Genomic DNA, 13,900 nt, shown 5'->3' with positions numbered 1-13,900 from the left:
GAAAGAGGATGTAGACAAATTAGTTTTACCATGTGAAGTGATATGCTAGGCCAGGTATATCATGGTCTTGGAACTGGTAGGAGGAATATGGAAAGATCACCTGAGGAATTGCTATCTAAGCTAAAATCTGAAGGATGAGCTAGCTCGATGAAGAGAGTGAAGATGTTCCCCCTTTAAAGACAACTCTAGCCGAAACCGGTTTGGCTCAGTGGATAGAGCGTCGGCCTGCGGACTGAAAGGTCCCAGGTTCGAAGGGCATGTACCTGGGTTGCGGGCACATACCCAGTGGGGGACGTGCAGGAGGCGGCTGATCGATGTCTCTCTCTCATCGATGTTTCTGACTCTATCTCTCTCCCTTCCTCTCTGTAAAAAATCAATCAAATATATTTTAAAAAAAAAATAAAGACAACTCTAAAGCCCTAAAAAAGGTGTAAGACCATAACATTAAAAATTCACTATTGTTCAAGTGGAGAATGTGGGGGCAGATGTGTAAGAAATGAGGCAGGCAGAGAGGCAAGTAGGGACCAGATCCTGAAAAACCTTAAAACTATGTTGAGGAGTATGGACTTTTATCTAAAAGGTAAATGGAGAGCAGCCCTAAATGATATAAAAATGGAAGTGTCTCAGTCTGATTTGCTTTGTAGAAGTTGTCTTGGCCTACAGTTTTGAAGAGTGAATTTCAGGAGTGACACGTCTAGAAACAAGGGAGACAATTAGATAGTTTGGACACCAAAGGAGGAAGGGAAGCAAGACTTAGGACTTTTCTCTTGTAGAGAAACTAGAACCATTAAAGAGCACCAAGCCATTTTTAAAGATGTAGATAGGAGGAAAACTGGGAGAATATAGTGTAAAGAAACTAAGGGAGAAGAGAGTTCTGTAATTTATAGAACTTATTGGAGAATCCTTACAGATTGTTGGTAGTTAGAGTATATGTTTTCAGAGTCACTCCTTTATTCAAGATTTCTCCTCACCCCAAGTAATTAATAAATCTGTAATTCTGCTTATCTCTTGTAGTGTTGTGTACCTTCTTAAGGATGTGTATTTTAAAGCAAATTTGCTGAACATTTTGTGTTCTTTATGTGTTGGTCTTGTACTAAATTTAGTTCAAAAGCAGATTACCTGCTAAATTATAAGTTCTAAACTTACATTTTTAATTTCATTCTTGTCTTACCTCAGTTAAAATATGCAAAATGGAGGCAAATTATTTTGGTTTGAAATGAGCATTCCTTACAGTTTTATGGAAGATGTTATTACAAGTGTCATTTTGTATCTTTTGAAAAGGATTTAAAGTATACATGAAACTTTATTGCCCAAAGCATGTTATTTTAATTTAGCTTAATTATTTGAAAATTTATTTTTAAAAACTATTAAATACTGTAGCACTATCCTCATAGCTTGAATAGAAAGTTAACTTCAGGTTTATTCCACTTTATTGTACAATAATTAAGCACAGCTTTGCAAAGTCTTAAACTTTGAGTTGAATGTCAGTGACATAAAAATACAAATAAGGGATTTTATGTTGTGGGTTATGAATGGGCTCATTGTCTCTCAAATGTACTCCGGAAACTATAGGAGTGAATACAGTAGCAGATACTTAAAATGTTACTAAGCTAGGCACAGCCTTATAACTGAGATACATTTTTTTTTAGAAAATGGGAAGGCTAATATAAAGACACATTTTAAGTTCTTGTGAAGTATGAGGTTAAATTATATTACTTAAAGAACATATATTTTATAAAAAAAAACAATCAACAATCTTATAAAATACTGTAATGTCACAAGTCATCTATTCCTCTCACATAATACATATTATTTTGTGTTTCACTTAGCTGCCAGACTACTGTCAAAATGGCAACTCCATTCAGAATGTGAATGGACCCATTTGTTCCTCTTTTGGTTAGAATCCTTCTGTTAGTAGCAGTTTAGGCACAGGGAGGCCTAAGTGCTTTTCAGATTTTACATCTGTTTTATATAAAGAACATGGGTGTTTTTTTTCTGGAAGTACTTTTGTTTGTTGAATAAAGGACCCCTGGGAGACTGTTGGGTGAGATGTAATATCCTCAGACAACTAGAAGTTGTTTCTTCTCTAGGCCATGTATGAAAAAATGGAAGGTGTCCCTGTAACTTCTTGAAAACGCAGGTAATCAGGGATAGCCATTGTATTTACTGTTCAACCAATTACTAATTCCCCTCTTTCCAACTACTGTTATTATTATATCTCTTTTTTGGAAGTTTATACATTTTTGTAATAGGGCAGAGAATTCAAATAAGTATTGTTCTCTCAGGTAAGTTCCAAGAATACAGTAAATACAACTTTTTGGACCTCTGTGCCATTTGTATGTTGTTTTAGTTCTTAACTCAAAATGGATCAAAGATTTAAATGGTAAGTGCTAAAACTATCAAACTCTTAGAAGAAAAACAGAGATGTTAATCTTAACGACCTTGTATTAGGCACTTTAGTTTCTTAGATGTGATACCAAAAGCACAAGCAACAACAAAATAGATACATTTGACTTTATCAATTTGTGAAACTGTTGGGATCCTAAGAACATCATGAAGAAGAAAGCGAAAGGCAACCCACAGAAATAATGTTTATAAATCATATATATGATAAAGGATTTGTGTCTTACAAAGTAAAATGATAAATGACCCAACTAAAACTAGGGCCAATGATTTGAATAGATATCTCCCTGAAGAAGATATACAAATGACCAATAAGCACATGAAAAGATGCTAAACATGATTAGTCATTAGGGAAATGCAAATCAACACTACACTGAGGTGCTACTTCGTAGGATGGCTATAATGAAAAAGATAGATAATAATAAGGATGTGGGGAAATTAGAATGCTCATACATTGCTTTTGGAAATGTAAAATGGTGCAGCCATTTTGGAAGATTCAGTTCCTCAAAAGGTTAAACAGAATTGCCATATAACTCAGCCAAAAACATGTACACTAAACATGTAGAGCAACATTATTTGTAATAGTCAAAAAGTGGAAACAGTCCAAATGATGATCCATCAGTTGATGAATAGTTAAACAAAATGTGCTATACCCAAACAATGGAATATTATTCAACCATAAAAAGAAATTACCTGCTGCATAGTCGGTGTGGCTCAGTGGTTGAGTACAGACCTATATAACAAGGAGGTCATAGTTCAGTTCCCGGTTGGGCACATGCCCGGGTGGCGGGCTCGATCCTCAGTGGGGGACGTGCAGGAGACAGCTGATCAATGATTATCTCTCATCATTGATGTTTCTCTCTCCCCCTCTCCCTTCCTCTCTGAAAAAAATATCAATGAAATAAATATTTTTTTAAAAAAAGATGAACTGCTGATGTACAGGATGGGTCAAATGTAGGTTTGCAGTTGTTCATATGGAAAATAATACAATTATTAATAAATAATCAAACAAGAATAAACACTGTCTTTCTTTCTTTTTTCTTTTTTTTTCACTGTCTTTCACATATTCACAACTGTAGACCTACTTTTGCCCCACCCTGTATGCTACGATATGAATGAACCTTGAACTCAGTATGCTAGAAGACAGATACTATGTGATTTCATTTATATGATTGTCCAGAATAAGCAAACCCATAGAAACAGAAAGGACATTAGTGGTTCTCAGGGGCTGGGGAAAGGTAGGAATGAAACTAGCTTCTACTGGGTACAGAGTTTCTTTTTGGAGTTATGAAAATGTTCTAAAACTAGTGGTGATGGCTATACAACTCTAAGTAAACTTTATGGCATGAGAATTATATTTTGATGAAGTGAATTCAGAGTACAGTGAATACCTACTTTTCTAACATTCAATTAAGAAATAGAACATCATTGTTACCTTTTAAGTCATTGTCCTTTCTCCACATAGCCCCATGGCTCACTCTCTCACTTCTTTATCCAGCATTCTGCCCCCATTTTACGTCCTCAGACCTTCCCAGAGTGCCCCGCTTAAAGTAGTTCCCTCTGCCTATTACTCTGGGTCTCTATCATCCTGCCTTTAAAAACAACAACTATAACACACACACACACACACAAACCCTTATTGAGTCCTGCTTATTTCCAGAACTTTTCATTACCTAATATATTATTGTACAAGTATTTGTTTACTATCAGTCTCCTCCCACCCCCCACCCCACCCCCATGTGAGTAATATGGGCAGAGACTTTAGTTTCCTGTACGGCTGTGTTTGTAGTGTCCAAGCAGTGGCTGTCCTGAAGGCAGTACTCATCAAATGTTGGTTCCGTTTGTAAATAAATCCTTGTGTTTCAGAGCTCAGGCAGTACTTCCTTCTTTTCTAGTTAGTTCTCATGGACTTAGTCCCTGTTCTGAAGTCCTCTGATACTTACTGTCTTTAGTTTGGTACTAAGTTCAACTTTTACGTTAATGTTTGTATATCTTGTCTCTCCAGTCAGGCAAGAACTATATCTTTTTTTTTCTTTTCCCAGAAAGTCTAACATATAGTAAGAGTAAGCAAATACTCATTAAATTAAATTTGAAAATAAATCTATTGCTGTGGCAGCTTCTTAATCTAATGATGTTGAGTCATAAATCCTTTAGTTCACTCAACAAATTCATTTATTTATTCAACAAATATTTATTGAACATCTACTAAATCCTGGGCACTATTTAAGTTGCTAAATATATAGCACAAACAAAATGGGCAACCTCCCTGCTCTCATGAAGTTTACAGTATAGTGAGGGGAGAAAAAATAAATATGCACATAATATATTTCTTAGTGATAACTGCTATGAGAAAAATAAAACAGAATAGGGAGTTCCAGGGTGAAATTTATGGGAGTTGCTATTTTATACATTGTTGGAGAGAAGCATCTCTGGCTAAAGAAGCAAGTCCTATGGATATCTGGTAGAAGAGCATTCCGGAAGAAAAATACAGCAGTACAAAGGTCTTGAAATTGAGGTAGGTTTATTGTTTTTGAAGAATAGTGTGGCTGCAAGCCTGAGAGGCTAGTAGGAGATGAACTCAAATCATGTAACCCCTTGAGAACATTTAATGATCTGGGTTTTAAGTCAAGTGAGATTGGGGGCTGTTAGAGCGTTTTTATAGGGGATACCTTTGGTTGATTTGTGAAGTTAGAGCCATGTGTCATGGACAGAAGCAGGCAGACCAGTTGGGAGGCTCTTGGAATAATCCAGGTGAAATATTATACTAGCTTCCATTAGAGTGGAATCAGTGGAAGTGGAGAGAGTTGGTTTAATCCTGCATATATTTTGAGAGTAGATCTAATAGCATCTGATGATTGTCTGGATGTGGATATGAGATAAAAAAGAGAGTCAAAGATAAGTCCTAAGATTTTTGGCTAAGCTTTTGGTAAAAGAGATGCCATAAACTAAAAGGAGTGAAAACTATAGGTGGTGTTATTTTGTTTTGTTGTGTATAATCAGTCAGTTTGGGACATATAAGTTTGAGGTGCCTACTTGAAATCCAAGTGGAAATTTGGTTAGAATATTGGAGTTAAAGAGAGAGGCCCAGTAAGACACATAAATTTGTAGTTGTCAATGTATAGATTATGTTCAAAGCCAGAAAAATCAATATGATCACCAGATAAATTAATATAGGAGAAAAAGTCCTCAGACTGAACCCTCAGGCACTCTAGTATTTGGAGGTGGGGGAGATGAGGAGTAATAAGTGAAGGAGACAATAGGACATTTCAGAGGAAGATCAAGAGTGCCCTGAATTTGGGGAATGCAAGTTTAACAAGGAGAGAACATCACCTGTGTCAGATGCTGTTTGATAAATCACCTAAGACGAGAATTGATCTCATTAGTTATTTAGGTCCACCATACCAAACAAGTAATTGCCCAGGCAAAATTAATAAGCTTCTCAAGAAAAGCTTCTCATAACACTTGTTAGTTATGAGAGACTTATATGTGTTAAGTTTTGAATTTGCAAATTAGAAAACTCAGAATGTTCTGAGTTTTCAAAGTATAACTGTACATTGTATGTAGTAGGGTAGAATATTAGGAAAGAATTTTAAAGACATTTACCTTTTTAGTGCATTACTAACTTGCCATTATTGTGGAAAACCAATAAGATCTATTAATAGAATCTGATTATGAAAATTAGATAATTCCTCATATTCTAGCCAAAGGAAAGTGAGGACTTTTAATTAGAAATCTATGCCTCTTGTCTCTCTCTCTCTCTCTCTCTTTCTCTCTCTCTCTCTCCTTCTTCTTTGCTATAAGGCTGATTTTGAATATTATATTTGTTAGGTTAAGTTCCAATTGTAGGCTAATTTGCTTAATGTAAATTTAATGAGCAAGAAATTTTCTTTTTTTCACACTGTTTGAAGTCCGAGAAGCCCTGTTTACTGAGCTAACCTTGAAAATTAATATTGCAAGTGGATGATTTGTTTATACTGAGCATTAGCCAGACTTATTATGATTATATTACACATCAGTCAGTTTTTAATATTAGATAGGCCTTTTTAGTCATCTTAATTCTGTTCTCTAAAATGATTTTCCTGATATAGCAATAAATTAGAAAATTCAAAATTGAATTTTAATACCTTTCTACTACTTAGTTCTAGAATAATGAAAGTAATTTGTATCTCTTAATAGCAAATCTTGCTGAGTTTGCTGCTGTTATACATCGTTAAAGAATGCTGTGACAGCATAAGGGAATATTACATAGTAGAGAGAAAAATAGCTTAATATGTGATTAAAAGAACACAATTATCCTAAACTGTTAATGTGGTATGAGATTTTCACAAAGATTTTCTTTTTTATTCAAACATTGCTAAGGATTTGAAGCATTCATTACCAGCTGGACTTGGTCTCTCAGAAACCCAAATTACATCTCATGGCTTTGACAGTACCAAAGAGGGGGTTATTGAAGCAGGAGCATATCAAGGTAAGAGCCCATGTATTTTTAAAGATGGCTGGGGTGGAGGATGGGAGGTCTTCAAATGCTACCTTTATTAAAAAGCGTAAGAATTGAGCCCTCTAATTCAATGATAAAACACCAATTATAAGCATATTCCTTTTTCTCTTCAATTTAATGATTTAGGAATTGTTTTAGTAGTAGTCTTCATAGAAATAGATCAGTGTGCATGATTTCACTGATTATTATATAGGAATTGTTTGTTTATTTTATTTTTGCATCACCATTTATCCCAGTGGTTCTCAACCTTCCTAATTCCGTGACCCTTTAATACAGTTCATGTTGTGGTGACCCACCAACCATAAAATTATTTTCGTTGCTACTTCATAACTGTAATTTTGCTACTGTTATGAGTCATAATATAAATATCTGATATGCAGCATATATTTTCATTGTTACAAGCTGAACATAATTAAAGCATAGTGATTAATCACAAAAACAATATGTAATTATATATGTTTTCCGATGGTCTTAGGCGACCCCTGTGAAAGGGTCGTTCGACTGCCAAAGGGGTCGTGACCCACAGGTTGAGAACCACTGATTTATCCCCCCTTTGTGCTCTGTTAGGAATTGGTTTTAAATTACTGAAATAAAAACTCAAAAATTATATCAAAATGCAGATTTAAATGATTTTTGCTTATAAGCACAAATTGTATAGCTATTAGTCAATATTGATTTGTATAAATACATATTTCCTATATCAAAGCAATTAGGAAAATAAAACTTCTATTTTTTCCAACTATACATGTTGTATAGGACATCTCCAAGACCACCGTAAGATTTAGTAATTTGCTAAGAGGACTCAAGGGACTCCTTGAGTTATGATTATTTTAGCAAAAGAATACCAGGCACAGTTAGCAGAGGAAAAGGATGCCTGAGGTGAAGTCTGAGGAAAGTAGGCATAAGCTTGAGAGGGTCTTCTCCCATTGCAGTCACTTGGGCCGTGTTTAATTCCCCCAGCAGAGTTGTGACACACGTGTTACTGAACAGGGAAGCTCATTAGAGACTCAGTGCCCGGGATTTTTACTGGAGATTGCTCCATAGGATCCTCTGCCTAGCATGTACCAACATTCCAGGCTCCCAGGAGGAAAGCAGGTGTCTAGCGTAGATACATTATGGAAATAGTTTAGGCACAGTGAGCCTGTCTTACCATTCTGGGAATGGTTGGAATCTTAACCAAATTTAAGTTCCCAGACACCATCCAAAGGCCAGTCTTATGAGCTAGTCTTTTTAAGAATAAGCAATTAGACTTGCTGTGTTAATTCTTTTGCACACATCACATATATATGTATATATATGTATATTTTTAATATAAAGGACAAGGTTGCATCCTTTGTAATGCTCTTGCCCCTAACAACCTTTTAAAAGTGTTTTTTCATTTTCTCATGAGTGAAAGAAAATAAAAACATGTAAATATTTAGGTGTAAAAAATGGGTTTTCTTGCCCTGGGCATTGTGGCTCAGTTGGTTGGGTGTTGTCCCGTGCACTGAAAAGGTTCCTGATACGATTCCAGGTCAGGGTACATACCCGTGTTGCAGGTTCGATCCTTGGTTGGGTCACATATGGAAGGCAACCAATTGATGTTTCTCTCTCACATCGATGTCTGTCTGTCTGTATCTCCCCCCTCACCCCAGCATGTCCTTGGGTGAGGATTTAATAAATAAATAAAATATTTACTTAAGTTTTAAATCTTTCAGTTATGGGACTTTAATTCCATTCTAGTAATTTATTTTTAAAAAGCAGAGTCCAGGTAAAGTTCTGTTTAGACATGCTCTTACCAAGTTTCTTCTGATAGTTATGTGTCTTGTTTGGTCTTAAGAGTTCAATGAAAAATTTATTCAGGAACTCAACCTGCTCACATCCATTTATTACTTAGTTCATTCCTGCAAGAAAGCAAATATATTAATTCCAGGTGTGTTTTTTATTTACTTTAGACATATGTTTTTATTTACTTTAGACAGAGGAAGGGAGAAGGATAGTGAAACATCGACTGGCTGCTTCCTGCATGCCCCTACTGGGGATCAAGCCTGTAACCTGGGCATGTGCCCTGACTGGGAATCAAACCGTGATCTCCTGGTTCATGGGTCAATGCTCAACCACCGAGCTACACCAGCCAGGCTATTAATTCCAGTTTTTGATACTAGTTTTTGAATATTTTAAAGGCAATGTTAGTAAATCTATATTAAAAATGTGCAATATGTGGAGGAGGAAAAGGATTTTCACAGTTAAATGTCTATCCTTTTCAGGTCCCTCAGCACCACCATTGCCATCTGTTATGTCTCCTAGCAGGGTTGCATCTAGTCAACTGGCTCAACAAGGAAGTGATTTAATTGTTCCCGCAGGTATTCACTGCACTCATTGGATAAAGCACTTCTTGCTACTGTTGAAGCTAAACTAATTCACTCAGTTTCATAATCACTTGCTTAATACTCTTAGGTGTGTGTTATTCTGACTTTTTTGGTGGCTGCTGCTTTTTCTTTCTCTTTCTTTCTTAGCAATAAGGGAGATGATCATTCTAGCCATACATATCTTTCTGACTTTCAAAAGTTACTAACTGTATCTCATACCTGAAATTTAATTCACTTTAAGATTTAACAACATTGTAAATTTTGATTCCTTTTAAATCATCCTTTCTTTGTTCTGGGAAATGTAGGTTGATCCTAAACTTTCAACTTTGCAGCTCTGCTCTCTGTTTTCTAGTTAAACAAGAAAGGCGTCTTCAACAGTTGGGTTGTTCATTGTTTGGAATGGGTCATCTGTCTTCCTATTTTCAGCCTCAGCTTACAGATAGTTTGCAGACTATAACAAAATACTATGTAATTTACTAGTTTTGCCCAATGAAAAATACTTGGGGAAAACCTATTTCTTTGCACTAAATTTGTTCTGCACTTTAATATATCTGGACTATGAAAATAGGAAAAAATTGAACACCATATTTCTTTTTATATGCCATGTTAACATTTTGTATTTTGTTTCTATGAGAATTTGGTAAATTCTTAAATGTCTTATTTTATATAAATCATTTTTTATTTTAGATTATGGTAAAGCTGTGTGGTAAAAGCTGGTCTGGCTATAGGAGTGAGAAAAATTTTTGTTGACTAATTTTTTAAACCATTTGTTATAGCCTTTTATCTTATTTCATTGTTCTTCTAAAATTATTATAAAGTTTTTATCCCAAGTCATTAGTATCATAAATGTTTATTAAATATTTTCTTTTTTGAAAAATATTTTACAGCTAAGAATTAGATAATTGTTGAGTTGTTTTTTATGTCAGTGCATCAGACTGCCTTTAGTAATTATGGCTTTTTTTGATGGAGGAGGGGTTGTCTTTTAAGAAAAAGACATACAATGTAGGTTTTGTTTTAACCCAGCCTTTCATACTGGTGGTAATATATTTTTAATGATTGTTTGAAATTTGAATTGTATTTTTTAAATCCTCCATAATTATAGTAACATTCTATTGTTGTTCAGTTTACATAGTACAGTGAAAGGAGATCACAGTGTGAGAGTATGTAGCCTTTCAGATTTTTACTGACAAAGTTTTTTTAGGATCATTAGGTTATAAGATTAATTGTGGAAATTGTGTTTTTCTTAAGTAAAACACACTTGTTTAGAAAAGAAGGTTGATTGCACCTTTTTTTTTTTAAGAAGATGACAAGCTAACCACATGGCATTTGTGTTTAATAGAAATATTTTTTAAGTGTTAGGAAATTATCTTCAATGATCCCAGGAAATTGTAGACCTTCAGTTTGTGGGAACCTTCTCATTTTTTTAAATGCATAAGTAGTTTAATTTGAACAGCATCAGTGTTTTGTTTTTTTTCCCTACTTGTCATTACCTGGTTTGTGTTTTTATCTTTTGTGTTTATGATCATGCAGGTGGCCAGAGAACACAGACAAAAAGTGGACCAGTTATTTTAGCAGATGAAATTAAAAATCCTGCAATGGAAAAGTTAGAACTTGTTAGAAAATGGAGTCTAAACACCTACAAGGTTTGTAATTTTTTAATGTTTCCACCCTAACTGGCTCTAGGGATTTATATTTGTGTTATTCAAATTATTTTGCAATTGTATGAACACATAAGAGAGCATAATGCTATCTAAAAATGAAATTATAGTTGGAAAATGAAGTATTTTGTTTTATTACTGATCTTTATATAAATGTAGTTTAAAAAGTCAATAGGAAAAAGGTAAAAGAAACTACTAAAATGCTTATTAATTGATAGAAATATATTACCTTGGAATATATTTAGCTGTAGAACTGCTATAGATATGTTTGTCCACCTCCCTCTTTTTTATATTTTATAGTAGCGATTTTCAATCTTTTTCATCTCATGACACACAAAAACTAATTGCTAAAATTCTGTGGCACACCAAAAAATTTATTTTTTGCTGATCTGACAAAAAAAAAAAGATATAATTTTGATTAATTCCCACCAGGCGGCTATTGTTGTATTGGCTGTCATTTTTTTAAATTTGAAAAATCTAAGGGAAAAGAGGTCAGTGCCCCTGACTAAATAAACAGTCAAGCATTGCATGTTTTAAACATTCTTGCAGTGTGTGCTGCAGCACACAGGAGAGTCTAGACCAGTGTTGGGTAAAGTGTGGCTTGCGAGCCACATGCGACTCTTTGGCCCCTTTGAGTGTGGCTCTTCTACAAAATACCGACTTCTGCACGTGGGCCATGAAGTTTCAATCACACTGTACATGCGCTACCTCCCACACGTGGTATTTTGTGGAAGAGCCACACTCAAGGGGCCAAAGAGCCGCACGGGGCTCGTGAGCCGCAGTTTGCCGACCACTGGTCTAGACTACCTATCAGTAGTAGTTCTCTAATATCTAGTGGGATTAAAGGAAGAAGAAATTTATGTTTTATTTCCCTCATTATTTTAATTTTACAACAAATATTATTTCTAACCAAAACTTTAAAGAGATGATAAAAGAGCATATTTGCAATTTAAAAAATTGTTAATAGTGTACTTATTTACTACTTTTTAGAACTTTTTTCTTCACTTTAAAATGATGAGGAATATATTAATGCCCGTTAGGTTATTCATAAAATGTATTATTGAGTAGTGAAGTTGCTCATAATTTTTTATTTCTAACAAAAAATACAAGAAAATTCATTTTAGTATGCTCTGAAATTAGGTATTTTTAAAAAGTATAAATTTTTTTATCATTATTTTTTAGGCAGAATGGGATAATATAATTTAACTCTATTTGAGCAAAAGTAAAAGAATTCAGAAATCTCTAATCTCCTTTCTTCTCCTCCCTCACGCCCCTCTCTCTTTTCCTCCTATTCCCCTAGTCCCAACCCCTTTCCTTTTCTCTTTTTCCTTTCTTCCCTTCATTCCTCCTACTTACACACATATACATAGTGATTTAAGGGGAAGATAAAAGGAGGAAAGTCATATGAAACCAATAGGAGAGTGTAATTTGTATTATTCCTTAGTTATTAATAGTCCAGTATTGTTCTTAAATCAATGCTAATCAGTTGTTTTAAATAAGCTACCAAGTGCATTAAGCTTAAAATACGATTTTGTGAGAGAGCTTATCTGGTAATATATGAATTAGCTAGATAAATCTTAAAACTTCCTCTGATTGCCCTAACTGATTTGGCTCAGTGGATAGAGCATCGGCCTGTGGACTGAAGGGTCTGGGTTCGATTCCGGTCAAGGGCATGTACCTTGGTTGCGGGCACATACCTTGGTTATGGGCACATCTCCAGTAGGAGGTATGCAGGAGGCAGCTGATCGATGTTTCTCTCTCATCAATGTTTCTAACTCTCTATCCCTCTCCCTTTCTCTCTGCAAAAAATCAATAAAAATATATTTTAAAAAAACTTCCTCTGATTAGTAGTAGTTATTAGACATGTCTGATAAATTTACTTTCTTTTTTTTTAAATTTTGTTTTATTGCTTAAAGTATTACAAAGAGTAGTACATATGTCTCCTTTTTTTTCCCCCTTGACATTCCCCTGGCCTCCCCTACCCCCAGTGTCTTGTGTCCATTGGTTATGCTTATATACATGCATACAAGTCCTTCAGTTGATCTCTTACCCCGCCTCCCCAACCCTCCCCAGGCTTCCCACTATAGTTTGACAGTCAGATCAATGCTGCTCTGCCTCTGTATCTATTTTTGTTCATCAGTGTATAATGGTCTTTATTATCCATAAATGAGTGAGATCATGTGGTATTTTTCCTTCATTGACTGGCTTAAATTTACTTTCTGAGTCCTAATGAACTTGTAAAAGGGCACTGACAGTTTTCAGTTTGTTAGTCTGCCTTTTGTGAAGACAAAAATGATATATGCCATATGCTCTAGCATTTTACTTTGGATTGCTGTATTATTTTTTTTCTTTTGTTCCTTTTTTTCTTTCTAAACAAAATGCATCTTTTCACTTTTAGTGCACTCGACAAATTATCTCTGAAAAGCTAGGCCGTGGGTCAAGAACTGTGGACCTTGAACTTGAAGCTCAGATTGATATATTAAGAGATAACAAGAAAAAGTATGAAAATATTCTAAGACTTGCTCAGACATTGTCAACCCAGCTTTTTCAGATGGTACATACACAAAGGCAACTTGGAGATGCATTTGCTGACCTGAGTTTGAAGTCACTAGAACTCCATGTAAGATTATTTTAAATAACTATGGGGTGGGGGGAGGTGAGTGGCTATAGGAGTATTCTAAGAGGTAGTTTGTTACATTTCTGATTTGCGGAAGTCTTAATCAAATTTGAATCTTTGGGTTTTTAAAAAGATATTCTCCTATATAATAAAACGCTAATATGCAAATCGATTGAACGGCGGAACGACTGGTTGCTGTGATGCACACTGACCACGAGAGGGCAGACGTTCAACGCAGGAGGTGCCCCCAGTTGGGAGGCAACTGGCAGCAGTGGCAATTGGGGTGTGTGATCAGCCAGCGGGCGGCGCCAGGCCACCAGCCAAGCCAAGGTGGGTGCCAGCGGGCCCCCCCCATTGCCCCGCCTGCTGGTGGCCC

The 13,900-nt window shown here is 35.4% G+C and overlaps 1 protein-coding gene across 5 annotated transcripts in view; it reads left to right on the top strand.

Annotated features, from left to right (window-relative positions):
• ARFIP1 (ADP ribosylation factor interacting protein 1) overlaps positions 1-13,900 on the top strand; it is an 85,344-nt gene that overhangs the window by 31,819 nt on the left and 39,625 nt on the right. For 3 of the 5 annotated variants that reach the window (XM_006770114.2, XM_006770113.2, XM_015568050.1), the window contains 4 exons: positions 6,763-6,871; positions 9,148-9,243; positions 10,780-10,892; positions 13,306-13,527. In XM_006770114.2, coding sequence (XP_006770177.1) covers positions 6,763-6,871; positions 9,148-9,243; positions 10,780-10,892; positions 13,306-13,527 — 540 coding nt within the window. The remainder of the gene's footprint in view (positions 1-6,762; positions 6,872-9,147; positions 9,244-10,779; positions 10,893-13,305; positions 13,528-13,900) is intronic. The other 2 variants (XM_006770115.2, XM_015568051.1) reach the window with 2 other exon arrangements.

Source organism: Myotis davidii, unplaced genomic scaffold (genome assembly GCF_000327345.1).
Source record: "Myotis davidii unplaced genomic scaffold, ASM32734v1 scaffold323, whole genome shotgun sequence".
Classification (NCBI taxonomy): Eukaryota; Metazoa; Chordata; class Mammalia; order Chiroptera; family Vespertilionidae; genus Myotis; species Myotis davidii.
This window is presented reverse-complemented; position numbering and strand designations above follow the sequence as displayed.